The sequence below is a fragment of the Penicillium cataractarum genome (genome assembly GCF_028827025.1).
Source record: "Penicillium cataractarum strain IBT 29864 chromosome Unknown utg000007l, whole genome shotgun sequence".
Lineage (NCBI taxonomy): Eukaryota > Fungi > Ascomycota > Eurotiomycetes > Eurotiales > Aspergillaceae > Penicillium > Penicillium cataractarum.
In genome coordinates, this window is record NW_026622743.1 from 1,369,001 (window position 1) to 1,382,659 (window position 13,659).

The following is a 13,659-nucleotide window of genomic DNA, read 5'->3' on the forward strand; positions in this document are numbered from 1 at the left end:
AGCTTCAATCCCTGACGATTGTAGAGACTCTTCCCTTCGGTATCCCAGAAACAAAAGGCCGTAACCCACCCGGAAAAATAATCATACCCACTGCCAGAGTCGTGATGAACACTCTTACTCCAAAACTCCGAGACCTGTGAGGAATCCGGATGATCGAACGAAGCCACAAACGACTCCAGAACAGGTCTCAAAAGAGAGGCGAACAGACTCGGTTCTGCGCCGAACGAACGAATTCACGAACTTTTGCATGAGAGCCGTCATCTTAACGGCGATCTTACCAACGTCTACATCGAAGATAGTTCCAGGATCATCTACGAGAACCAAAATTCAACGGCAGGTCCCAATGGAAGTTGCCATCAACCTTGTTTCCGGTGTAGAGTTGCTTAAAGAGAAACTTCCCCAATGGATATTTACATGATTTATACGGGTCAGTAATGATAGAAAGAGAATGCATAATTGAACCAATCTAATTCTCCTTCTTCATGGTAAGAGCTATGAAATTTGACCCTCCTCTCTAATTTATTCACATCACAGAGCGTCCTGGCGAGTTCATGGTTTAGAAAGTTGCCTGGAGTTCCCAGTCTCCTTGTTGAAACGGCCATCCAACGAGTCCAATAGCAAGTTGAGAACCCGCCTCAATCTCCTTAGCTTTGGCTTTAAGCTCGTCAACATCCCAGTTAGCCCACAGGAATTTTCCTTTCAGGAAACGCGCCTCGGGACTTGCCAGCCAGACATAGAAGCTGGCGGGAAGGGAAACTTGATCGAAGTCAGCATTGATACCCTTCTAATAATCACCATTTTAATTACCATGATCCTCTATACCGAGAGCAGCAACTCCTCCTGCCTCTTTGTTCATAGCAGTATCCACTACACCAGGTTGGACATGGAAAATGCTGAAATTTGGGTTCGCAGAAGCCAGCGAATCCCACAGTCGATATACTGCAAACTTAGCGATGGTATAAGCAGCAAATTTAGAGCCGAAATTCACATGTGCCGCCGACGAATTGGTCTCGATAACGACTGCATCGGATGATGCATATCGCAGGAAAGCCTGAGCGACAAGAAGCGATCCTTTCACATTTTGGTGAATGCTTTCCATAAAGGCTTCGCTCTCGACATCCTCCACACCGTCCTGGGGCCCGATGGTTGCTGCGTTACTGACCAGGACATTAAGCTTGTCATTTCCGAGAAAAGTATCGAAGGCTGCGTCCACTTGTTTCTTGTTTGTGACGTCCGTGGGAGCAATGAAGACTTCGAGGCCAGGGAACTTTTGTTTGAGAGAAGCCTTTGTGTCCACCAGAGGTTGTTCTCGACGGCCAAGGAGAGCGATTCGAGACGCGCCGGCCTCTGCAAAGTAGACAGCGGTTTCAGCACCGATTCCGGTACCTCCTCCAGTGATCAGAACAGTCTTGCCCTTAGCAGAGAGCTCGGGACGGGTTGGTAATAAGGATGGGTAGGTATTCGAGTGCCATGTCGATGTTGGAGATGGGAATGGAGCGGCCATAGTGTTCGATAGTTATGAGATGTTCACTTGGATGATTTGAAAAGTGAGTGAAGACGTGAAAACTCGGCTCATAAGCTCTATTCTTATACACGTTGAAATACAGCGAGATCATCTTAGCAACGGAATAGTACAAACCGCGAAGCCGAACAATGGAACTACAATTTGGAGGGTCCGGCAACTACATGATTATGAATCGAGGGCATAAATCACCTCCAAGATGGGGAAAATGAGGAATCCGGAGTTCTTGAACAGGATCAAACCTTTTACAATTTGTTCCGGCCGTTGATCTCCTTCCAGGGCTAGGTCCAGTTGCTGACATGCTGACAAATGCGAGTATGGCCGGGCCCCTTCAGAGGCAGTTTACAACGAACCAAATAGATTTCATTGAAGAGCTCCTGTTCACGGTTCTCCGATAGTCATACGTATTGTCAATTTTCAATTTGAAATGCCCGCCGGAGATTCACATTCTGTCCTTCGTTGCGGACTATGCAACAAACCATTCGATAAGCGTGAGTTCAAACATAGCCCCCAACAATAACCCCACAACAATCCTAGAATCTAATGGTAGAACACTCAGAGTCCACGCTAAAGAGACATGGATACTATTGTCGATCTCGACAAATTGGCAGTGCTCCTCGCCTTCGGTCTTGTGTTTCCTGTGTTAAGGGAAAGACTCGTTGCGATAACAAGCAGCCAACTTGTTCCAGGTGCATCACCAAGGGTATTGAGTGTCGCTATCCGGCAAGCTCACGCCAGTCAACGGAATCAAGGATTCAAAAGATTGACAAAGGGTCAACTCGACGAAGAGATGCCTTGTCTTCGCCGCCAAATACCGACGTAGCTGCTGGAAGCTCGCTGGGCACTGAGAGCGATGTCGACGCAATCATTGATAGCGTATTCGCGTCTTCAGATCTAGTATCTACGAATATTGACGACAGATATATCGACAGTATCAACCAAGACCTTGGGCTCTCTAACTTCTTGGATCTTCAAGGATATCAGAATACTACTCAAACTCCCTCGTCAGGATGGTACCCCTTCGAAGGACAGCAAACCCCCTCGTTCTTCAACCTATCAATACCGGCACAAGTGACATCCAATCCTCGATCACTTGTACAGCGGCCAAAATTCAAAATCGGAGGGGAAGGTACCGCAGGCCTGATCTTGCATACGCTGAAATCATACCTCCGGATGATGATGCATCACAATACACTCCCGCCCTTCATCCATCCACGTACAATATCTCCCGACTTTGATCAAGGCAACACAGAGCCACTCATTAATTGCGTCAGCTTGGTCCACATGATTGGAAGTAAAGTCAGGGGAAGTCGAAAACTATTTTGGAAGAATGTGAGGCTGGAGTGCGAGCGCTTGCTTGAAGACGTGAGTCGTCCACATAGGTCCGAAGAAGATTAGTGCTAGGGAAAACTGACTAGATGATATAGCATCTCACATTGAGCAAGTGGGAACTTCTTACTGCTATGCAAGCTGTCTGCATTTATATCCTGGTTCGACTGGATGAGGGTGCGACGGATGAAAATGATTTTGATTCTTTGTTGCTTGCAGCTGTATTTGTGTGTCGTGACCTTCTTCGTCTCTGTGGAATCTCTTGCTAATACCGCTTACATAGGCAATGTCTAAACAGCTGCAGTGTTACGATCTGATACGTAAATCGCAATCGGCAGGTCACGCTGACAGCCTGGATCAAAAATGGGAAGATTGGATTTTCGAAGAGTCGGAACGAAGGTACGTACTTGCCGCTCCATCAGCACCAACCAACTCACATACTAACCCATCTTGAACAGGCTGTGCGCGATATGCCGAATCGTAAATTTACTAGTTTACTTCGAACCAGCGTCCATGTGCGATATGTCCTCGGTTTTCGTGATAGCCCCATTACCAGGCCCCAAAGGACTATGGGAAGCAAATGATGAGCTCTCATGGCATGTGGAGAGCAAAAACGTTGCCAAAATTCAGCCTTCCTTTGGATTGACCAAGAATGGTCAGGTGGTCAAGCTGCACGAACTTGAGCCAAATCATATGCATACTTTACCGGGGTCTTATCCTTTGAATGTCTCCAAATCGGAAAGCGCTGAGAATTGGGAGGAATGGTGCTCGGGTATGGATGGCCTTGGTGGGATTATTATGCTTGCTGCTTCTTTGATAGTCTAGGCCCATATTGAACCAAATGAAATTTGTTTCCCTCAGGTTCTATTAGAGGTGATTATCCAGCCCGTATGAACAGCACAGACTCGCTTCAAGTGTTATCGAGGTCTATGTGCTCATCGATGACAAAAGCACATCGAATACTTGCACAACCTCTTCTCTCTCCTCCTTTGATAATTGCATTCGCTCCGTGAGCACATATCCCTCCCGAAGCCGTGCAGCAACAATGGCTTTGGGTGTCTTCGTCCTGAAGGCCGCTTCGATGCTCTTGGATATACCATGGAATGGATAAGCCACCAGGCCAATACCAGCTTGACATACGTTAGAGCCGAATTCATTCTCAAGAAAAGAAGAGGACGAACTTACCAGAAGGCATATTTGTGGCCATTCCCAGCGCACCCTTAGCAAGTCCCTTCATTGCACCATCTCTTCCTTCCTCAATAAATCCCTTCAGAGGATGCTTGATCATCCCCGTGACACCAGTCGTCATACCGCCCACAAAATTCTTGCCGCCGACTATCGCCCCAGACTTCCAGTCATGCACGGTTCCGTATTCTTTGGGCTTCTCACCATACAGCTGAGGAGCTCGTCGGAAGCCCTCAGCTGCTGCATGGGGAATGTCGACTATGACACCTCGGAAGTAAGTGGCTGAGAATTTACCGAACCCTTGTAATGTGGCTCCTGCCATATTTGCGGCTGTTTGAAAAGCATCACTATTAGATCGGTTTATTGGAGGCGTGGAGCCTGACGGATCATCCTCGGATGGTTTCGGTGTGCGACTTTTCTTGTATTCTTTGTACGGATTGTAGAACATCTCGCCGGTAGATTGTAGCATGTTGGAGCCGGTTGATGTGGCGGCAGATAGAACGCCAGTCAAAGGATCCCATCGGCGATTTTCAATGATGATCGGATTGATAGCATAGCTGTTGTCACCAGTAAGCATCTCGTAACAAGTAAGGTGACCAAAGAGGTATACAAACCATTTGATATTCTTCGTGTCTATCCTTTTGTATTCGACCAAAATGTTCATCGCCGCTTTAGAAAGAGTCAAAGATTGCTTCTTTTGAGTATAGGCCCATGCCGCAGGCTGGCCTGGGATAACACTGCATCGCATCCTTTGCAAGGGCAGGTTGCGGTGGAAGGAGTTGACAGCCGTTTCCACGCCAGTCTCTGTTTTCATTTTGAGAGCGATTCCATTTGCTGCGACTTCTGCTTCCGGTGTGAGGCAGAATTGAATGGCCTCTGCTAGGATTTGTGGATCTAGCATGGCATGTGGAATTGGTTCAGGCCCTGCACCGGCTTTTGCGACCATGTCGCCCCAGAATGGTTGACTAGAGGTGTCTCTGATTAGCCCAGCCGAACAAAGATAACCTGTCGTCCACCATATTGATGGAGAGATAAGACTTACTCGCCAAAAAAGGGCACAATGGTGGTTGGTCGGCCATTCAAAAGACCACACGCAGTCGTGCCGGCGCCTCCATGATGGACCACAGCAGACACATGCTGGAAGAGCCATCCATGTGGACAATCACCGATGTAATAAACGTTGGTGTCAGCTGGTCCAGCCAGCTCGCTCCAGCCCTTTGAAACGATCGCACGTACACCAGCTTTCGAGACTGCCGCAAGGACTGTGTCGATAAGCTTCTGTGGATCCTCGACGACAATACTACCGAAGCCTATGTACACAGGAGCAGGACCGGACTGTAAAAACTCGGCCAGATCTGGAGGTGGTGTGTATTCAGGGGGATCTGAGAAGAAGAACCCACAAACGTCTGATTCAACATGGTGATGTTAGCCAACCAAGCTTCAATAATGGTGATGTACTCTAGGATCCTACCGATATGAGCTGGCCAGTCTCTTGGCTTTGGAACCAAAGCAGGAGACCAACAGTAGGTCATGGGAATTTCCAAGGCTTCGGCCAGACAAGGCCCCTCTGTCCTTGGGACGGGTGCCAAGTCTATCGAAGACCGAAATCGATTGATAACGTCGCCCAGCCTGGAAGCGTGGATTAGAAACGCATCTTAAACAAGCCTGTTCGATAAACTACTCACCCTTGCCAGGTCAGCCATTCCACCACTCCGTACGAAACCCAGTTTGCTGTTCCCGGGTTTTCCATGGATCCATTCTGGAGATTGGCCAAAGGATGAGGAAATGCCTTGGTACTGCTCCAAGGCATGGTAAACATTAGATGAACGGGGATCCCTAGCGCTTGCGCACAATGAATATGTGCAAAGCTGGGCGGATTTGCGATAATCGCATCTGCAACAAACGGCTCTTGTGTCACCGGGTCATCTTCGATACAAGATCTCCAGCAGCCGGCCAGCATTTCAGCGACCATGACCTGCTTCTTTTTGATTTCTCCATCGCGTAGTGTTTTAATCTGCGGGATTAGACCGGGGTTCTTGACCATGTAGGCCATAAGTTTTGCTGGATCTCCGCCAATAGGGAAGAATTCCAGGAAAGACTCCTTCACAAAGTCTTCGAAGACGTTGTGGGTGGCAATGCGAACCCGATGGCCATGGCTTTGCAAGGCGTTGCCCAGTGCGATAAAGGGCTGGACATCTCCACGACTGCCCACGATCTGAATGACGATGTTCAATTTTACATCGCAGCCGGTCGGCTCGTCGTGTTGAGCCTTGGGCGGTGCATGATACAGATCTTCTTGTTGTTGGTTGGCGATTTGAGCAAGGGATTTCGCGAGCTTGGAATCGAGATGCACATCAATACGACCGTCGGCTATAAACCTAGTCAGCTTGAATTCTTTTCTTTTGATTTCATAGGTTGATGACATACTATGGGCATCGCCGGATTCAGCAGTCAGTTGGGGGTCGATGTATGGGGCATAAGGTGGGGGAGTTGGGGATGCCCCTGGTTCGGGTTCAGGGGATGGTGACTTTCCCATGTTTATGATGGTCAGAGGTGGATCTTTACCCAAATTCAGAGGATGGATGGAGATGTTGGATTCATTTTCAAAAGTACTCCAGAAATGCTTTTGTTCATATCACTCCTTCCAGTTCAACGACATCATCCTGCCAGTGGCGAATCTCGTACTCGCGCGCGATGCCCAAACAGGCAACAGAGTTCCAACGGAATTGGTCAGCCAATAAAACAAGAATCAACAAACATTCTGACCAGATAACCTTGTTCCACTTCTAATTTCTTGATCGACTGTTTTCGTGCACTGCCAGCCACTCCTTTCTTCAGGCTGGTGAGATCTTCGACCTTTCCAACTCCTTTGGTCGTGGCAAACGGGCCGTGCAGAAGTCGATCCCCCACTGCAGTTATTCTTATGACTTGTGGCTGTGGCTGCGCCCCCAAGGAAAGAGACTCGATCGAAACTTGTTTTATCATGTCAACTTGTCGCGTCCAGTAACCAACTCAACCACCCTTTCCCCCCTTGTCCAACCCGGCGATGGAAGGAGGGACCCGCAGTTATGCCAGTCACTCGATGTCCAGCCTGTCGTTACCTCTGCCTGGAGGGCTTCCAGGCACGGACAGACGCAGGCTATTACTGATTTACATTCATGGCTTCATGGGTTCTGAAGCCAGCTTTCATGACTTTCCAGCACATATTCATGACCTAGTAACGGGCTTATTGAGCGAGGCGTATGTGGTATACACTCGCATTTATCCTCGATACAAGTCTCATGGCGAGTTACAGACAGCAGTGAGCCAATTCAGCTCCTGGTATGTAGTGTGGTTGCTCTACTCAGCAAAAAAGTCTCCGAGGATACGGACTAATATGACCTCTTGCAGGCTATCACCTCATGAAGCCGATGACTTGGATGTCATCCTGCTGGGACATAGTCTTGGCGGCATTCTTGCCGCAGATGTGGCTCTCCTACAGCAAGATGGGCGACCGAAACATCGAATCCTGGGACTTGTGAACTTTGATGTTCCCTTTTTGGGGCTTCATCCCCGTGTAATCCCCACGGGAATCATGGGCTCTGTTCCGAGGAAAGATGTAGCCCCTGAAGACCAACTTGCGGGCGAACAAGAGTCTCTTGGCTTAGAACCTGCCTATAAGCCCGTCACTCCAAATCCAAACTTTGACCCTCCATTCAGGAACGATGTTCGCCTCGTTCAACGCGGATTCCTCAAGGGTGTTATGCACTTTGTCAATAAGAACACCGACAACCTCTCGCGCTCTATATTCGACCGTCTAGTATCACCCATGAAATTTGCAGGCTGTGTCAATAACTACTCTGAACTTCGCCAGCGACATCGGTGCCTGATAGAGCTAGAAGATGCTGAATACAAGCCTGAAAGGGTACGATTCGTCAACTACTATACCATCAGCACTGGCCGAATACCCCGGAAAGCCAAGGGAGAGACCGCAAAAGAGGATTCGAAGAAACCCGACGAGACGCCTTCGGATGAGCCTGCAGAGAAGGAGATATCTGAAGATATGCCAGAGATTTCCGTGGAAAAAATCAAACTCGGCGATGAAAGCGAACCGATACCCCCACCTCCACCTACACGTAAACCTCCTGAGATACCAAATGCCTTGCAAAAATCAGAGGCAGTCTCATCCACGACCAGCATCTCACCATCTGATAACCAAAGCTTAAAATCGGTCTCATCAGACTCCACTCTCGCAGCCCAAGACATGAGCTCGGAGAACGATCGCCCATCGATCGAAACCCCAAGCATCGCATCGTCGACGACTCTTGATCCAGAAAGTGAGAAGCTTTCCGAAAGTGTCTCCATCTCGACATCACAATCTGAGCTCGACCCGGACACCTCTAAGCGGAAACTCCGCAAGTTCATCCTCTTGCCATCTCACCATTGGAAGTATAACGATAATGCTCATTGGATACCTGTGTTGATGCATGATATGAACGAAGTAACGGCGCATCAGTCCATGTTTGTGCCACAGGGTGCAAACTATGACTACCTAGTTGGGGATACTGTGGCTCTGATCGAGCAATGGATTCAGACCGATTTCAGCCTACGATTTCTGCAAGAGACTCTCGATTAGATCGCTGTGTTGATGGGATTGCTGCTTAATTTATGAGCCTAATGAATTAACCCAAGAAGTGTCAAAGATTTACTGCCAACAATTAGCCATATTAGTACCAGTAGACTGCGCAATACTAGACTTTTATTAAATTATTTCATAGTGACCTTGATCCCCCGATATGCACATTCAATCTGGATAATGCTTGAAGAATAAAGAGCGGCAATTTAGTGATGCACGAAGCCCCAGAGCAATCGGCATATCAAATGTATCTGAACCCACGGAAGTTACGGAAGATTTTATAGGCACCGTGAAGTGTCGCGTACATGCTGCCGCCGGCAGCGGCCCAAGCAGCGCCCTGGAAGCGCAGAGAACTGAGTGGGATGGCCCTTTGCTTCCTCGTATTATCTGCGATGGAGCATTAGTGCGATTCATGGCTTCGTGGAAACATAATGGAAGTCCGTATCACGCACCCGTAGGGATCGACCAGTGGGGATTTTTGGGAAGCGTCCCGACCTGTGAGTCGAGAAGTGTTTGGAAGTTATTGAAGGAGGACATAATTCCCGTATGAGCTTTGATGATATTTGCGACGTTTATGTGAAATATGAGTTGGCTGGAATGAGACGTGGTTTAGGGAATGACGTCCTAAGGTGGTCTTTATAAGAAGTACTGTGCCCAGTAATATTGTCTACCCATTGCTTATTGTCATCATCTGACAGTCTGCATATGAGGTGGCTAGGAGCTAGATGATTGGTCTTTGAAGGCATGCTGAGTTGTGGTATCCTGCTATGATTCGTCTCCCTCCCTTGACTTTCTGGCCGCGGGGTTGATAACTTGGGCTGGCCACCCATCTTGGGCAGGGTGGCGACTTTTACCGACAGCTGCGAAAATTATTAGTGAAATCAAAGTATCTTCCCGTTCCATTGTTATTAAAGCTCTATTAAAGTTGATGCGTACATAAAAGTGAAAAGAAACACTTTTGGCCTCTGAAAATCCAGCTCTTTCACACAAACGTGATAACTGACTTCCCGACACCACCTTTCGAGTCAAACACAACTTGGCACGCATCTCGAACGGCCTTGATATCTTTGTACGGCACTTTGGTTCCGACGACAGTACGCAGTTTGCCTGATTCAACCCACTCACTAATGGACTCTAGATCTTTAGCATTCGGTTCCAGGAAAATGGCTGAATACTTGACGCCGTATCGTGAGGCGCGCATAACACGGATTCGATCGAGGACGTTCAGCGCGAGGCGGACAGGATAGGGCACGGTCGCTTTGTTGTTTTTATCAGGCGACAACCGCATAAGACTCGAGTTTTGCAAAGTATCTCCTGAGGTCAGGATGGAGATGGAGACTATGGCGCCGGTCGGTCGCATCTGCGACAGATAGGTCATAGAGTCTCCAGTCGTATCAAACAGAAAGTCGACCGACTGTACAGGGATGACGGTCTTTGGGTCCGTTTTTCTGTAGTCGATGACTTTTCATTGATTCGTTAGTTAATCTCGGAGGGAAGCGTGAGAACTGGAAGTCCTTACTTTCGTCTACGACGCCATCACCGAGAAGTTCCTTCACTTGGGGGACTTTGGAAGTTGAAACTGTCGTGATGACTTTACCGGCCTTGAACACATTCTTGGCCAGCTGGCAGGCAAATAGACCAGTACCACTCACTGCCACAAGGTAAGCTTTCGTTGTATAAAGGCAAGTCGCGAGAAACGTACATCCGGCAGGTATAAACACTGTCTTCCCTTCAAGGCTACCAGGGTATCCCCGAAGTGCCTGCAAAGCAGTCATAGCCGCCAATGGAATCGATGCTGAATCTTCCATAGACAGACTCTTTGGCTTCAAAGCGACAAAGTCTTCAGTCGTTTTAGCCAGTTCACTCCACGTCCCTAGATTCCAATTTCTCACGTTAGTTGCCATGACTTTAATATCGAATTTTTCATATTGAATGTTTCACAAGGCATACCTCGATGGCATTCAGGAAGCCGAGTAAACACCTCATCGCCAACTTTGAACCTGGTCACTTGAGATCCGATTTCCGCAACGGTGCCGGCGCAGTCATAGCCGATCTTGTATGGGAAGCTATCGCCAGGGTTAATCAGAGCCAGTCATCTGAAAGAATGAAACCGCAAAAAACATACGAATCTTTCAAGACCATCTTTGACGCACCGGATGCCTTTTTAACATCGATCGGATTGACACTGGCCGCATGGACTTTGATGATGATGTCACTGGGATCGTCCACGGTCGGTGCGGGAAGCTCGCTGAGCTCGTAATTTTGAGGCGTGGCATGTTTTGAGATATTGATTGACAACATGACTAGAAGGTTAATTAGCCTATAGGCTAGATTGTCGGTATCTGATACAAACTATAGCGAACATTCGTTCGACGCGTTGAAGTTAAGGCAGGTGTAGGTAAACTCTAAATTCGGTTCGGGCAAATGAATCCGGCCGACGGGAACGGGCGAAGAGTAATCATATCCGCAGATCGGCTTTTTTGCCTCGGATGCAAATTTACATTATTCGAAGAATCCCTGTGCAGTGTTTGTATATTCATTTTTCTGTCGCGTTGTCGTTCGAGAATTATGTTCGCTCGAGAACCTAAGTCCTTGACGATTTTCGTCTCGCTGAGCCACACGCCTAGAGTCGCTCTACAAGTTCTTCTGTACGCATGGAAATTGTCTGTGCTACGGGTATATGGTAGTTCAATTGATGTTCCCCGCGAAAACCGTTTGATCTCGGGTTTCAGGGCAAATTCCGATGTGTAACGATCTTAAAATTTTGCTTCCTGTTACTCCCACTCGGCTTGTGAGGAACTGGAACCACTCATGTCTAAAGGAACCTTAACTATGAACAATTCCGGCCAAGTCCGGGTCTAGATTCGTAGGCTTTCGAAATAGCTACTTCATCGAGTATTTTATTATTTGATATTGATATATTCCTTCTCTGCTAAATGAAATGAACTATAATTAAAGAGATCGCAACTTGTTTGATTAGTATAGAAGAAGCTAAGAACATCGTGCAATTCAAAAGCAAATTAGTTCAGTTCATTCACCAACGAGACCAATAGAGAGCGCATCTTGACTGTTTCCTTGGAATGTCGACTCTTCAATGCCGGCAGGCACAACATTTTAAGCCATGCACCGTGGCATACGGCTGGTGGCTGTGACTTGGCACTTATTCGAACAGCACTGACTATCCGCTCCACAGAGTTCGCCATTATTGATGCACGTAACGGAACCAGTGAGATCTTCCTGCAGACTGCAGATATTCCTCGCCCCTCCGATGGTGACCTCATTGCAGACCAGTGGATTCTCGCAGTCATTATTGTCAGTGCACGAGACACCATAAATCCTGTTCCTCTTGTTGAGGCACTGTCTATGATCTCGATTGTACAAGCCGTAGCGACAGACCAGTCCCGGAGCGCAACGAGTATCATCTATACATCTAGCACCGAACTGGCCATCGGGCTTCATGCATCTGGAACGGCAGTTTCCGGAGAAGCAGGAATTGTCCGAGTCGCACATCTCTCCAATGAGCTTTTTGATGTTGCACCTGCCCATGTCTGGGTTGCAATACCATTGGAGAGAGGGGCAGGTATTGAGTTTATTGGGGCCGCAGGCCATCTCGTTGATAGCTTTGGTCACTGCATCCTGGTCCTCGTCGAGGAGCATATCATTTGTGAGTCCATCGATGTAGACGTCCAGTGGGATGTGGTGGTATCGGTAGTAGTAGAGGACCTCGGAAGGGATCATTGAGGCATCGATGCCCGAGTTCTGAGTGAGGATTCTAGGGATCGCGAGAGTAGCGGGAATCAAAAGAGTGAGCAGGGTAGCAGCCGAGGTATGCATTGTGCTGGTGTTATAGGCTTTATATTGGGGTTTCTTCCAGAAGAGCGAGCAGGATGAGGTGGGGGACTCGATGGAGCAGCGCAGATGGATGTCTTCTTATAGCCATCAAAGGCCTAGATAATATATTCTTCTGTGCGATGGGATTGTAGCCAAGTTAACGAAATCTTCAATTAATTGGATGAACTGATATCTCCGAGTATCCGGGTTTGATCGTTAGACCGGTTCAGTTCAAGCCAGGCTCTCCTGATGGCGCTTGCTTCCATCTCCCTGGGGTGACAAGGTAACGTGCTCGGATGCTATGAGAGCTCAATGGAGCCTCAGTGATTTGTCGTCCAAATATAACTGTCGATTGCGCGATCTACGACGGTCTGAGATCCTATAGTATCATTTCCTCTTGCATTCCGGGCTGGGTACCGGATCAAACTAATGGGAGGTGGCGAAAATATTCATCTATACCTCTTGAAAGCTCTCGGAACTAAGACTCAATTTACGAAAAGATTCTTCCGAGGCTCATATCTGTGAATTTTATGGGATTAGATTTTAAGTAGAGATCTCCATCTAGCAGTCGTTTTTTGTAACCAAAGTACCACGTCGTGGACATGAGACGTTCCATACGGCCATGCAAGAGCCATGTAAGATAACTTCCTATTATCTTGTACTAGCCGGAAAGAGCACTTCTATATAATCTTCATCCTCGCAAAGGCTATTATAACTCATCATTAAACATGGTCTGTCCTTTATTACATTTCGAATAGCGACTTGGTCCAAATCCACAAAGGGGGAGCCCTTCCTGCATAGGCCTAGGCTCGCTAGCAGGCCAAAACTGCAAATCTGACCGAACTTCAAGTTAACATATGCGTGAGACCCTTGTAAATAACGCACATAATAGTTAGGGGGGGGGGGGGGGGGGAAGCGAGACCAGTGGGGAAAAAACGCCTTGGCTGAAAGCAGGGACGGTCATACAGGGCGCATAGTGAAGCTTCTTGGATGAGTCAAACCCGGTCCTTAGAGGACAACGCAATTATCTCCGCGTGATGTGATTAGTTGCTCGGCTGACATTCAACTGTTTGCTCGAAGCTTGGCTTACACAGACGTGCAGGCGGGTGCAGCTCGTAAAAGCGCCGCTTCCCAAGTCTATTGGATCAGCGGCTGATGCATCTCGAGTCTCAGGCCG

At 48.0% G+C, this 13,659-nt stretch overlaps 6 protein-coding genes across 6 annotated transcripts; 2 read left to right on the top strand and 4 right to left on the bottom strand.

Annotated features, from left to right (window-relative positions):
* Window positions 1-556: 556 nt before the first annotated feature.
* Window positions 557-1,504, bottom strand: N7496_008146 (SDR family oxidoreductase; the record flags this gene model as incomplete). The annotated part of the gene is made up of 2 exons (XM_056701065.1): window positions 557-756; window positions 808-1,504. The coding sequence occupies 2 exons, from the start codon at window positions 1,502-1,504 to the stop codon at window positions 557-559; spliced, it is 897 nt and encodes a 298-aa protein (XP_056553128.1).
* A 1,302-nt stretch (window positions 1,505-2,806) lies between these two features.
* On the top strand, window positions 2,807-3,676 carry N7496_008147 (uncharacterized protein; the record flags this gene model as incomplete). The annotated part of the gene is made up of 4 exons (XM_056701066.1): window positions 2,807-2,887; window positions 2,950-3,078; window positions 3,190-3,250; window positions 3,345-3,676. 4 exons carry the CDS (start codon window positions 2,807-2,809, stop codon window positions 3,674-3,676), a joined length of 603 nt encoding a protein of 200 aa, XP_056553129.1.
* A 102-nt stretch (window positions 3,677-3,778) lies between these two features.
* Window positions 3,779-6,572, bottom strand: N7496_008148 (putative sterol glucosyltransferase; the record flags this gene model as incomplete). Its single annotated transcript, XM_056701067.1, has 6 exons — window positions 3,779-3,981; window positions 4,037-5,001; window positions 5,079-5,442; window positions 5,508-5,665; window positions 5,722-6,406; window positions 6,464-6,572. 6 exons carry the CDS (start codon window positions 6,570-6,572, stop codon window positions 3,779-3,781), a joined length of 2,484 nt encoding a protein of 827 aa, XP_056553130.1.
* A 546-nt stretch (window positions 6,573-7,118) lies between these two features.
* N7496_008149 (uncharacterized protein) lies at window positions 7,119-8,651 on the top strand (the record flags this gene model as incomplete). Its single annotated transcript, XM_056701068.1, has 2 exons — window positions 7,119-7,357; window positions 7,427-8,651. The coding sequence occupies 2 exons, from the start codon at window positions 7,119-7,121 to the stop codon at window positions 8,649-8,651; spliced, it is 1,464 nt and encodes a 487-aa protein (XP_056553131.1).
* Window positions 8,652-9,633: 982 nt separating this feature from the next.
* On the bottom strand, window positions 9,634-10,952 carry N7496_008150 (NADP-dependent oxidoreductase; the record flags this gene model as incomplete). Its single annotated transcript, XM_056701069.1, has 4 exons — window positions 9,634-10,112; window positions 10,171-10,524; window positions 10,602-10,717; window positions 10,777-10,952. The coding sequence occupies 4 exons, from the start codon at window positions 10,950-10,952 to the stop codon at window positions 9,634-9,636; spliced, it is 1,125 nt and encodes a 374-aa protein (XP_056553132.1).
* An 813-nt stretch (window positions 10,953-11,765) lies between these two features.
* Window positions 11,766-12,485, bottom strand: N7496_008151 (uncharacterized protein; the record flags this gene model as incomplete). The annotated part of the gene is made up of 1 exon (XM_056701070.1): window positions 11,766-12,485. One exon carries the CDS (start codon window positions 12,483-12,485, stop codon window positions 11,766-11,768), a length of 720 nt encoding a protein of 239 aa, XP_056553133.1.
* Between the last annotated feature and the right edge of the window lie 1,174 nt (window positions 12,486-13,659).